This window comes from Malania oleifera, chromosome 9, assembly GCF_029873635.1.
Source record: "Malania oleifera isolate guangnan ecotype guangnan chromosome 9, ASM2987363v1, whole genome shotgun sequence".
Lineage (NCBI taxonomy): Eukaryota > Viridiplantae > Streptophyta > Magnoliopsida > Santalales > Ximeniaceae > Malania > Malania oleifera.
The window spans coordinates 45,209,120-45,221,792 of record NC_080425.1 but is presented as its reverse complement, the minus strand read 5'-3'; the positions used below and the strand labels follow the sequence as shown (position 1 = coordinate 45,221,792).

Genomic DNA, 12,673 nt, shown 5'->3' with positions numbered 1-12,673 from the left:
AGGGGTGAATTGGTTTATTTTAAAATTTAACCTTTTTTTGACTACTTACTTGTTTTGAATATAACAACAAGAAAAATAAATCATTCAGCCAATAACCACAACAACAACACACCACAAGGTATTGAAAAATTAAACACCCAATCCACTTAACCAAAGTATGAAATTCAAACAAAAATTTAAGATTCGTTAAGCTTTTTGTCAGCTACCTTGTAGATGTTTGCAAACCTGCTTTGAATGAAATTTTTAATTGCGCTTCTCTTGATTTAAGATTTCCGAAAATCAACCAACGTACTCCCTTTTGGGTTTCCGCAAACAGTTAATTAAAATGTACTTTCTAAATATAAAAAGTCTTCCTTAAATATGATTTTTAAGCCTTGCAATCTGCACTTAGCATACAGAATAAGGAAGAGAGAGACACAAAGATTTTACGAGGTTCAACTTCAACACAACCTACGTCCTCACCCTTGGCAAATCACCAAAGGGTTCCACTATCGTAGTTCCTTTATAGAGTGGAACAAGACCTTTACAAGCACTCCTTCAAGTAGGCTAGAGCCCGCCTCTCCAAATGATGTACTCTCGTTCAATCAATGATCCAACAACCTGGAATCATATAATAACTACAAAAGAAACAATAAGAGGATGTGTACAAAGAGTGCTCAGACAAACAGCAAATTAGTACAATTCAAATCTATGTACTTCACAAAGTAAATATCAAGAATGAAATACACTTTGAAGCTCAAGATAAGAATTCACCAAATTCCCTTTTCTCTAGATGAGAAATCAGCAAGTAGGACTTAGGGATTGATGATCAATGATTTCAGAACACCAGCACTTTTAGTTTGCAAAATAGCTTATAGCATAATTTTTAATTCTTGGTATGTTTTGTTTGCAAAACCATGTATTTATAGGTTTTCAAAAGGGTTTTCGTGTTGCCCAAGTTTTTAGAAAAATTGGAGCATAAGAAACTGATATTTAAAAATTAAAACTTTTAAAAAATTTGCCCATTAACAGTGCTCAGATGACTGATCCTTCGAGTTCAGTCTTCTGAAGTTCCTTAGCCTTTGAAAAATTTGAACTGGATAGGATCAGACGACCGAGGTTGAGGGTCAGACGACTGAAGTGTCGGATTCATACAACCGAAGTTTGAGTTTAGTCTTCTGAGGTGCTTCTGCCAGTTTCTGTCTTTCACCAATAAATCTTCAGATGACTGAACGTATTCTTCAGACATTTGAAGTAATTCTTCAGACGACCGCACTTAATGTTCAATCTTCTGAAGTTGCCACTTCACTTTTGAGCAGAAACTTTAGTCTTCTGAAGTACATGTTTTCTGATTTTTCAATTCCAATTCAAAATATGTTTTTGCTCTCTTTGTTTTAACATTTTCCGGGGGTTTTTAAATAGGTCACTAAGTCCATATAATCCCATAAAGAGCTTCAACAGATATTTCAATAGATATTTGACTTTGAAGTACTTACATTGTTCTTCCTAAAATCTTATACTCTAAGCTTGAAATCATCCACTTCATATTTGCTTTGAAATTCCTTTGGATTTTAGCTTGAGCTGGTTTTAGCTTCCCATGCTTTGATCAGTATATGATTACGCGCCGAAACTGCGTAATTGGACGCTTAACCCGGGCTTTACCGTTTATATTTTTAATTAAATGTCCAAATTTATTCAATATTTTAATAAAGTGTCAAAATCATCATTCTTAAATTTTATTGCACTATTTATGAGAATTTGGTAATTTTTTGTCGTAGGACAATTCCCGGGAATCAAAACCGACACCTATTCGTATTTTGTATATAACTTTTCCATCCAAGCTCTGATTGAGACGATTTAAATTTCTAGAGAAAGAGGAAAGGATTATATACAACTTTCATGTTTTGAGTTTTATGAGATACGGGCTCCAAAAGAACAGAATTTGCAATGAATAGAGAATGAAAAAAATGAAAAAATATAGCAATTCGGGTTTCTTATTGGGGTCTAGGGCTTTCCCCCCTATCCTATTTAACCCTTCTCTTTCTCTTCCTACAGAGGCAGCCCCCATGGCTCCCCATTCTCCTCTTCTCCTTCTTCTTCTTATTCTTCTTCTTCTTTAGTTTGTTTTTTTTTGTTCTTTTCAATTCTGCTTCTCTCCCCTTGTCTCTCTTCCTTCCCTTTGTCTTTCCTCCCTCACTCTCCCCCTTTCCTCTGTTTCTCTTGGCCTCCTCTGCCCTCTTGTAGTACGGCCAGCCTACTCCACCATCTTCAGCAGTCCCCAAGCACAGCAGGATACTAGCCGACTCCATAGCAGGACCACCAAAGCGCAGCAGCAACTTCTCCAGCACAGCAGCAACTTCACGGCTCCGTGGATTTGTTTCTCTCTCTCTCTCTCTCTCTCTTTTCCTTTCTTTCTTTCTTTTATTTACTTTTATTTGAATCTTGGAATATTGAAGAAAGTTTAGTTTTTTTTTTTAATGTTATTGGAGTTTTCTTTCTTTTTGTTTAAGTTGAGTAATGTTGAGTATTTCATTATTGTTAAATTAATCTCTTTGTTTATCTAATTGATAGTTATTTTAATTTAGCATTCTTAATTAAATTCAGATATTTTTTTGTCGAAATTCGATTTAGTTAGGGTCTATGATTAGTAAAGGTTGTGTTTTTATTGTGTTCCGTTATTGTTTATGTCTTTTAAATTTCCGTTGAGTTCATGTTTACATTTAAATTGTGAGTCTTGATTTGATCTCTTAATTGTGCCAAAGGTTCGATTTTTAGTAGGTTTGGTTTTTTTTTTTAGTGTGTGTCTAATTTAGTTTCCATTGTGTGTTTTTAATTCCATGTTCTAGGTTACCATCTTTAATTAGTGCGTGTGTCGATGTTTCCTTAGGTAGATTAGAGTTTCCATTCTAGTGTGTTTTAATTCCTTATTTGTAGTTTCCATTTTTAATTAGTGTGTGTCCCAATGTCTCTTTAGTAAATTAGGATTTCTATTCTTGTTTCTTTTATTTAGTACATGTTAGTTTTAGGATTTTTTAAATTACGTGCCATCTAATTCGTCAAAAGTAAAATTGAATAACTCTGAAAAACTCCGAATCTGAACCGAGTTCAGTGCAATTTAATTTTAATTGGAAGAACGTTAAATCTAAGATTAAACGCATTCCCTGAGGAGACGATCTAGCCCTTGAGCTTAATATTACACGACAGAACTCCTATACTTGGGATAGCTTTCGAGCTGCTCATTTTTCGAGTGAGTCAAGTTTTTGGCCTGTTGCCGGGGAATGTCGTTATTAGTCTCAAATTTATGTTTTTCCCGTCATTTTTATTAGTTTTAAGAAAAAGAAAAAAAAAAGCAAAAAAAGAAAAAAAGAAAAAAATCGAGTTTTGAAAAATGGCTGCACCTGCACCGTGCACGATAATGGTTTTTTTGCAGTTTGAATATGCCACTGCATCCTCTTCCACTGTTTTGCCTTATGATGAGCTTAATTTCATGATGCAGCGCGGGAGGACATCATTGCTACCCGAGTTCTACGGGACGGAATCTGAGTGCCCATATCAGCACCTAACAGAGTTTGAGTTAACCTGCAATATGTTTTTCTCTCATGCTACAGCTGACGAATCTACTAGACTAAATTTATTTCTTACTACTTTGCAGGATAGGTCACTAATCTGGTTTCATTCCTTGAGACCTCACTCTATCACTAATTGGACTGATATGGAGCGTGAATTTCTGCATGCATTTTGTCCCTTACAAAAAACTCAATTTTTGCAGGAATAGATTCTTAATTTTGTGCAGCAGGATGATGAGACATTTAGGGCTTGCTGGGAGCGATTCAAGGATCTACTACGCACTTGTCCACATCACGGGTTTGACTCATGGAGGTTAGCTGATTATTTTTATACTGCTCTTACCCCTAATTGCAAGTGTTTTGTCCAGATTATGTCTAATGGAGAGCCCGTCAGCGAGGATCCAGATCAGGTATTATCATTCTTTGATTACTTAGCTGACAATGTCCCATAGTGCAACACACGATACACTCAGGCACCCATGACTACACATCCTATCAGCACAATTAGTGGTGGTGATGCGTATGAACCACCAAACTGCCCGGATATTCCTCCGCCTCAATACCAGCCACCATAGATCCCTCAGAGCTATACGCCGTCGGAATTTCTAGAGGATAGCATAACTCAGATGGTGAACATGCTCCAGCAGTTCATGCAAACTCAAGTCGATCATAATAATGAATTGCGGGACACCATTAATGCGATAAGCACATAGTTGGACATCTTAGAAAACGAGGAAACACTCGCAGAACTTCAGCCTAGTTCTCAAGAGTACCAGCAACCGCAACAACAAATACATGATGTTTCTCTTGAGACAGCAAAGGCCACCATCACCTTCAGTAGCGAGAAAGATGATCCCCAATCTGAAATGCTCATCACCGAGCAAATAGTTGTCCCAACACCGGAAGTTACGGCTGAAATAGATGAATTCAAAGAAAAATCAGAGGAAACGAGCCCATAAGCGGAGCAGTTAGTTTATAAGGAGACTGATACTCATATGGAGTACCAACTTGTGGTACCTCATACTCCGAGCTCAGAAACCATGGAACTGTCATCCCCGCCTGAATCAGATGTTAAGGAGCCTAATAAGGACGCAGACTCTTGCAGTGGTATGATGATATGTACACCCGATAAAGAGGGTGACCAGTCTGGTGAGCTTATAGTTTTCAAAGAACCAGGTAAAACCTTTAATGTTAATGCTTCTGAAGAACTACAGGTAATTGCTCGAATAACTTCCCATCACACGTTAGTTCGTAAAGAAGCAAATTTCCTAGAAACAATGTTGAATAAAGACCCTTTCTTGTCAACGCAAGAGGGTCGACTTGCACACAAATTGTTTGGTATTTTGACACGCATTAATTTATCTGAGGTTGATTTTCGTGCAGGTTTGAAGACTGATTGATTTTGGCGACTCAAATTTGGAGACCCGCCGATGCAATTTATAGACCTGCGGCCACCAGACGAAATTCCTCCAGAGCCTCCGCCAAGACAATTGTGATGTTTTTCTTTCCCTTATTTTCCTTTTATTTTATCTTATTTTATTTTTAGTTAGTTTTCAGGTCTATTTTCTCGTAGTTTGATCTTTGTTTTCCATTATTTCGCCACTCAGGTACGCCTTACTTTTCCCGTGCACAGTATTTTCTATTTCCCCTATGCTTTCACATTGAGGACAATGTTCCACTTTAGTTGGGGGGGATGAGCATTCGCATGTGACACTGTGCACGTACACGTACCGGGTTTTTTTAAAAAATAAAAAAATAAAAAAAAATCAAAAAGAAAGAGAGAAAGAAAGGAGGAGTACTGAAGGATTACATTGCATTATGCCATGCTTAACACTGACTCATATCTTTCGCATACTTGCATATAACTTATGAATGACACACTTAAGTCAATCATGCATAGTTTTCTCTTTATATAATCTTATGACCCCATGAAGAATCGATTGGTAGTACATTTATGTTAATTTGACTATATAATTTCCTGTATTTATACGGCATCTCACGAAGCTGAATAAACACATTCACGTGATTCATTGCACTTAAGGTTTCCTGTGAGCACTGAGAGAGCACCCGTGGCGACTATGACACCTTTGTGAGATATTCTTGAGCTATTTATCGTCCTTTTGAGCGTTAATATCAAATCAGAGTTCATAGAACTCAATTCTCTTTTTCTGGATGATTCCTTGTACACTAGTCTTTATTTTGGATTTGCTAGCCTAGAGGTGACACCTAGTGGGGAGATAGAAACCTAGGTCTTGTAGCCTACTCAAAATGTGAAGGCTGAGCCACCCCTAGAGATAAACTTAATTCATGGACCCTAATTCGAGCTCAATTCCCATTGATGGTATGAAGATTACAAAAGAAGTGTTATAATGTCCTTATTGATCAAGAAAAGACAGAAAATGAAGAATGAGCAGAAAAAAAGAATAAGCAACACATATGCGCATGAAATGAAATGTCAATGCCGGCCCAAATACATATCACAAAAAGTCAAGGATGACACATATTTTCCACGTATGAAGATTCTTCAACCGGTTAATGCCTCAGATGTATTCACGACAAGTTTGTGAATGAGTTGATCTAGGGTGGTCTCAGTTGGATATGGCAAGTAGGTGAGAAGATGTTAGGGTGAAGGACCCGACACCTCATAGATAGGCTAGATCCTTTCAAGACTAGTTCACTCCATATACCTAGCGTTTGTTCCTTTTTAATATGTGGGATGTTTGATCGCGACATTCTTCCTCACATATGATGAGTGAACCCATTTTCTTTGAGTGTTCTTGAGGGTATACCAGTTAGGCCGAGTCAAAGCGACCGTTCTGTAGGTGTCCACTGGCATCCTAGGTGTACTGAGTCACACACATTACACACACCTCGAGAGTTTACCTGTTTATACTCGAACTTATATGATTGCATTAACTTTGAATGTGCCACTGATTAACTTCATGTGAGTATAATGCTCTTAAATGACATATAAACGATGAAACTTGCATGGGTGACGTGTTTTAAAGTCGTGTGCATTGAATATGAACGAGCTTGTGTGAAATTCAGTTATGTTCTTGTATGTGAAGTGGTATAGTTATGTTACATATGCATTGATTTCATGATCACCGGAGTTTATAGTTGTAGATACCACCCTGAGATTCATTCACGTCATTTGCTAGAGACTAGCAAAACGTTAGTTGGGGGGTGTGATTACTCGCCGAAACTGCGTAATTGGACGCTTAACCCGGGCTTTACCGTTTATATTTTTAATTAAATGTCCAAATTTATTCAATATTTTAATAAAGTGTCAAAATCATCATTCTTAAATTTTATTGCACTATTTATGAGAATTTGGTAATTTTTTGTCGCAGGAAAATTCCCGGGAATCAAAACCAACACCTGTTCGTAATTTGTACATAACTTTTCCATCTGAGCTCTGATTGAGACGATTTAAATTTCTAGAGAAAGAGGAAAGGATTATATACAACTTTCATGTTTTAAGTTTTGTGAGATACGGGCTCCAGAAGAGCAGAATTTGTAATGAATAGAGAATGAAAAAAATGAAAAAATATAGCAATTCGGGTTTCCTATTCGGGTCTAGGGCTTTCCCCCCTATCCTATTTAACCCTTCTCTTTCTCTTCCTGCAGAGGCAGCCCCCATGGCTCCCCATTCTCCTCTTCTCCTTCTTCTTCTTCTTCTTCTTCTTCTTCTTTAGTTAGTTTTTTTTTGTTCTTTTCAATTCTGCTTCTCTCCCCTTGTCTCTCTTCCTTCCCTTTGTCTTTCCTCCCTCACTCTCCCCCTTTCCTCTGTTTCTCTTGGCCTCCTCTGCCCTCTTGCAGTACGGCCAGCCTCCTCCACCATCTTCAGCAGTCCCGAAGCACAGCAGGATACTAGCCGACTCCATAGCAGGACCACCAAAGCGCAGCAGCAACTTCTCCAGCACAGCAGCAACTTCACGGCTCCGTGGATTTGTTTCTCTCTCTCTCTTTTCCTTTCTTTCTTTCTTTTATTTACTTTTCTTTGAATCTTGGAATATTGAAGAAAGTTTAGTTTTTTTTTTAATGTTATTGGAGTTTTCTTTCTTTTTGTTTAAGTTGAGTAATGTTGAGTATTTCATTATTGTTAAATTAATCTCTTTGTTTATCTAATTGATAGTTATTTTAATTTAGCATTCTTAATTAAATTCAGATATTTTTTTGTCGAAATTCGATTTAGTTAGGGTCTATGATTAGTAAATGTTGTGTTTTTATTGTATTCCGTTATTGTTTATGTCTTTTAAATTTCCGTTGAGTTCATGTTTACATTTAAATTGTGAGTCTTGATTTGATCTCTTAATTGTGCCAAAGGTTCGATTTTTAGTAGGTTTGGTTTTTTTTTTTTAGTGTGTGTCTAATTTAGTTTCCATTGTGTGTTTTTAATTCCATGTTCTAGGTTACCATCTTTAATTAGTGCGTGAGTCGATGTTTCCTTAGGTAGATTAGAGTTTCCATTCTAGCGTGTTTTAATTCCTTATTTGTAGTTTCCATTTTTAATTAGTGTGTGTCCCAATGTTTCTTTAGTAAATTAGGATTTCTAATCTTGTTTCTTTTATTTAGAACATGTTAGTTTTAGGATTTTTTAAATTACGTGCCATCTAATTCGTCAAAAGTAAAATTGAACAACTCTGACAAACTCCGAATCTGAACCGAGTTTAGTGCAATTTAATTTTGATTGGAAGAACGTTAAATCTAAGATTAAACGCATTCCCTGAGGAGACGATGTAGCCCTTGGGCTTAATATTACACGACAGAACTCCTATACTTGGGATAGCTTTCGAGCTGCTCATTTTTCGAGTGAGTCAGTATAGTACTGCTTTGAGCTTCTTTTGGATCACTTGTTAGTTTATGTAGCTTAATGGTCCACAAGGATCCTTATTTTCTTGTCAAACTTGAAACACCATAACTCAACCATTTCAAGTTAAAATTTCCTTTGTTTGTTATCATCAAAATTTATTAAAAAGACTAGTTAGGCCAACATAGGACACTCACCTTACTCAATAAGCCTTCGAGCTATGTATATAGGCAAAGTTTCCAAGAATACGAAAGATTACCCGCCCATACAAGTAGCTTCCCTCTGTTCTAGTACAAAACTAAAAATAACCAGTGCACTCGCTTTTCTTAGCAAGCTCTTGGTAGAAAATTTTACTTTGCCATCAATATATATATAATTAAATTCATATATAATTTATCTTGTCAGATCAAATTCCACATAAATTATCCACACAGAAGAACACTGTCCACTCAAGACTCACAACCTTACAGATTACACGGTCCATACAGGGCTGGTCCACACAAGACTAACATCATACATATCACACGGTCCATACAGGACCGGTCCACACAGGACTAACATCAGACATATTACATGGCCCATATAAAATTGGTCCACACAGGACTAACATCTTCATAGAATGCACGGTCTATACAGGACTAACATCTTCACAAAAATAAATATCGTGGCCCACACGAGATATATATATATATATAAAGAGAGAGAGAGATAGAGAGAGAGAGAAGAGAGAGAGAGTGAGAGAGAGAGAGAGAGAGAGAGAGAGAGAGAGGTTATCGAGAGACAGGAGGTAGCGATGTGTAATCTACTTATCTATATCTTAGGTTAGGTGATCGTTAGCGTTCTAGCGCTCGTTCTCCTCCCTCTCTCCCTCTTTCCTTCGTTCCTCTTTCTGTCTCGCCCTTTCTCGCTGCTCCCCTTCGTTCTCTCAATGCTTTTTCCGCTTTTCGCTCTCTCTCTCTCTCTCCTTCTCTGCTCTCTCTCTCTCTCTCCTCTCTCTCTCTCTGGCTCTATTTGGAATCAGCTGGCCCTCCTCTCTACTCTAGTTGCTGCTAGAGTTACAATACGCGAGAGCGAGAGAAGAGCTGTATCGCGTTCGCGCTACCAGTTGCGCGGGCTCTCTCGCTCGCTATACCCTGTTCTCTTTCTCCTCTAGCTCTTTGGATTTGCTCGTTCTCTCCTCTCTCTACTCCCTCGAGCTCGCCTTGTTCTCGGCGCTCTCTGTCGAGCGCTCGCGCGACTACGGTATCTCGATCTCTCTTCGCTCGTGCTCTGGTGTCTTTCGCCTCGCCGTTCTTTCTCGCAATAGAGAGAGAGCTGGAGAGAGATATACAGAGAGCGAGAGAGGAGGTAGAAGAGAGAGAGAGAGGGAGAGAGAGAGAGAGAGAGTGAGAGAGAGAGAGAGGAAGTAAGAGGGATGGAGAGAGAGAGAGAGAGAGAGAGAGAGAGAGATAGAGAGGAGGGAGAGAGAGGGAGGGAGAGATATAGAGCGAGAGAGAGAGAGAGAGATATAGAGAGTGAGATGGGAGGGAAAGAGAGAGGGATGGAGAGAAATAGAGAGAGAAATATCCGTCTTTCTCCTTCTTTTCTCTCTCTCTGCTCTCTCTCTCTCTCTCTCTCTCTCTCTCTCTCTCTCTCTCTCTCTCTTCTCTTGCTCTCTCCTCTATGCTCTCTTACCTGCTTTCTTCCCTCTCTCTCTCTGTCGCTCTCTTCTCTCTCTCTCTCTCTGCTCTCTCTCTCTCTCTCTCTCTCTCTTCCTCTCTCTCTTCCTCTCTCTCTCTAGCTCTACTCCTTCTCTCTATTCTTCTTCCTCTCTCGAGCTCTCACCTAGACGCGCGTTTTACCTAGAAATATGTCGATGTCTGAGAGAGACGATATATAGATATCTGTTGAGATGAGTTAGAGATCGCGAGAGAACAAGACAGCGAGAGAGAGAGGAAATGAGAGACACGGATAGAGAGTGATAGAGAGCTAGAGCTGGATGGACGCTGTCTCTATTCGAGACATACAGCGACCGTTATATAATATAGAGAACGATGGAGCGCGTGGAGTTAGCCAGAGAGCGAGATGAGAGAGAGCGCGCGCTCGAGCGCGCTCTCTCTCTCGTTGCTTGCTTGCTTTCGTGCGCTCGCCCCGGTACCTCTCTCTCTATCTTTCGCGTCGATCTCTGCTCGATCTTTCCCTATCGGTATCCCCCGCTCGCTCGCTTGACCCGCTCGCGCCCTCGAGCTCGCTCTCGCGCCCCCCGCCAGCGCGCGCCGGCGCCTCCCTTAGCGATCGTGCGCTCTCGCGCTCGTCTGCTCTCTTGTTCGGCGTGCTCGCGCTAGCGCTGGGGCACCTCCGGCCAGCTCGCTCCGCGCGCGCGCTCGCGCGCGCGCGCGCGCGCGCGCGCGGTCGCGCCCGCCGCGTGCGCGCGCGCTCGCGCGCGCGCCGCTGCGCGCGCGCCGCGCGCGCGCGCGCGCGTCGCGCGCGCGTGCGCGCATCGCGCCGCTCGCTCGCTCCGCTCAGCGCGTCCCCGCTCGGCCTCCCCGCGCTCGCCCTCGCGCGCGCGCGCGCGCGCGCGCCTCTGTCTTTCTCGTGCCCGCGCTACTCGCTCGCTCGCGCGCTCGCGCGCGTGCTCGCTGCTAGCTCTCTCTCGACGTTTCTCTGTTCGTTCCCGCTCTCGTTCTTTCGCGCCTCCGCAGAGAGCTGGAGAGAGATATCAGAGAGTCAAGAGAGGGTAGGAGAGAGAGGAGAGGGAGAGAGAGAGAGATAGTGAGGGAGAGAGAGATTGCATTCCTTTCTTGACGTCTAGAGAGCTCCGAATATACAGAGATGAGAGCTCTATAAAGCGAGTAGGGAAGATAGTGAGGGAGAGAATCGCGCGCGAGCTCTCTCGAACATCCCATAGCGCTTTTTCTCTTCTGCTGTTCCCCTCTCTTGTCTTCGCTCCCTCTCTCGCGTTCTCTCGGTCTTTCTCTCTCTCTCTCTCTACTCCCTCTGCGCCCTCTCGCTCTCCCCTCGCGCTCGCCCGCGTTGTGCGCCCTCGCTCCCTGCTGCCTTTCTCCTTCTTGCTCTCCCTCGCTCGTCTCTCTCTGCTCTGCTCTCGCTCGTGCGCTCGCTCGCGCTCGCTCGTGAGGTCTCGATCGGGCCCTCGCCTCTCGTGCTCCTCGCCCTCTGTCTCTCCTTTTGTGCGCGCCTTTTCTGCTCTCTCGCGCGTCGGTCGCGCTCTCGCGCGCTTTCGGCTCTCCTTGCCTTCCCCCTCGCGTCTATCCTCTCTCCGCCCTCGCGCGCTCTTGCTCTCTCTCCGCGCTCTTTCCCGGCGCGTTCTTCCCTCTCCCTCCCGCGCCCGTTGTCTCTCTCTCTCGCTCTCGGGCGCTCTTGCGTTGCTCGCTCTCCGCGCGCTTGCGTGCGTTCGTGCGTTCGCGCTCCCGGGCCCCCTCTCGCGCTCTTTCTCTCGCTCTTTGGCGCGCTCGTTTCCCTCGCTGGCTCCTCTCTCTCCTCTCGGCTGGCCCTCGCGCTCGCCCGCGCGCGCTCTCGCCGCTCCCCCGCCCGCGCTCTCCGGCGCCTCCGTGATCGCTCGTGCGCGTCGTCTCGCGCGCTCTCTTGTTTGTCTTTCTCTCTCTCGCGCGCAGCTTGGGTCTCTCTCGCTCGCGCGCGTCGTGTTCGCGTCGCGCGCGCTCTCTCTCGCTCGCGCTCGCTGGTGCGCGTTTCTCGCGGGCGCGCGCGCCGGCGCGCGCGCGAGCTCGCGGTCCGAGGCGCGCGCCGAGCTGCGCCATCTATCGCTGTGCGGTGGTCTGGCAAGAGAGAGGGGATGTAATTCCTCTATAAAGCGCGATGCGGGGTAGAAAGAGGAGAGAGAGAGAGAGAGAGAGAGAGAGAGAGAGCAAAAGAGGCAGAGATAGAGGAAGGGAGAGGAGGGAGAGAGAGACATAGAGAGTCAGATGGGAGGAAAAGAGAGACAGTTGGAGAGAGATATATAGAGAGCGAGAGAGGAGGTAGAGAGAGAGAGAGAGAGAGAGAGAGAGAGAGAGAGAGGTATATACGGCAGATAAGGGCGGTATGGAGAGGGAGAGGGAACTATGAGAGCGTGATAGAAAGCAGGAGCGAGAGTGGTTGCGTGCCTCGGGATTGAGAGCACCTTGAGAGCAGTGCTCTACCTGCGGGAGCGAGCGCGGGCGCTTGCGTGCCGCCTTATCTCGCTCTCTATGGTAGTGTCTCGCGCGCGCGCGCGCGAGCGCGCTAGCTAGCGCGCGCTGGGGCGTCCCCGGCCCGACCGCCTCGCGCTTCTGCGCCGCGCCTCTACCGGTTGCTTTCGCGCGCGCGCGCCGGGCGTTGC

The 12,673-nt window shown here is 43.5% G+C and overlaps 1 protein-coding gene across 1 annotated transcript; it reads left to right on the top strand.

The window, feature by feature from the left end:
- Positions 1–10,391: 10,391 nt before the first annotated feature.
- Positions 10,392–12,182, top strand: LOC131163442 (uncharacterized). Its single transcript, XM_058120030.1, has 3 exons — positions 10,392–10,634; positions 10,683–11,074; positions 11,168–12,182. The coding sequence occupies exons 1-3, from the start codon at positions 10,392–10,394 to the stop codon at positions 12,180–12,182; spliced, it is 1,650 nt and encodes a 549-aa protein (XP_057976013.1).
- Positions 12,183–12,673: the final 491 nt, after the last annotated feature.

Coding starts and splice junctions, on each gene's coding strand:
- LOC131163442 (XM_058120030.1), top strand. CDS start 10,392: ATGGAGCGCGTGGAGTTAGCCAGAGAGCGAGATGAGAGAGAGCGCGCG. Junction 10,635..10,682: donor CGGCGCCTCCCTTAGCGATC/GTGCGCTCTCGC, acceptor TGCTCGCGCTAG/CGCTGGGGCACCTCCGGCCA. Junction 11,075..11,167: donor TATCAGAGAGTCAAGAGAGG/GTAGGAGAGAGA, acceptor CCGAATATACAG/AGATGAGAGCTCTATAAAGC.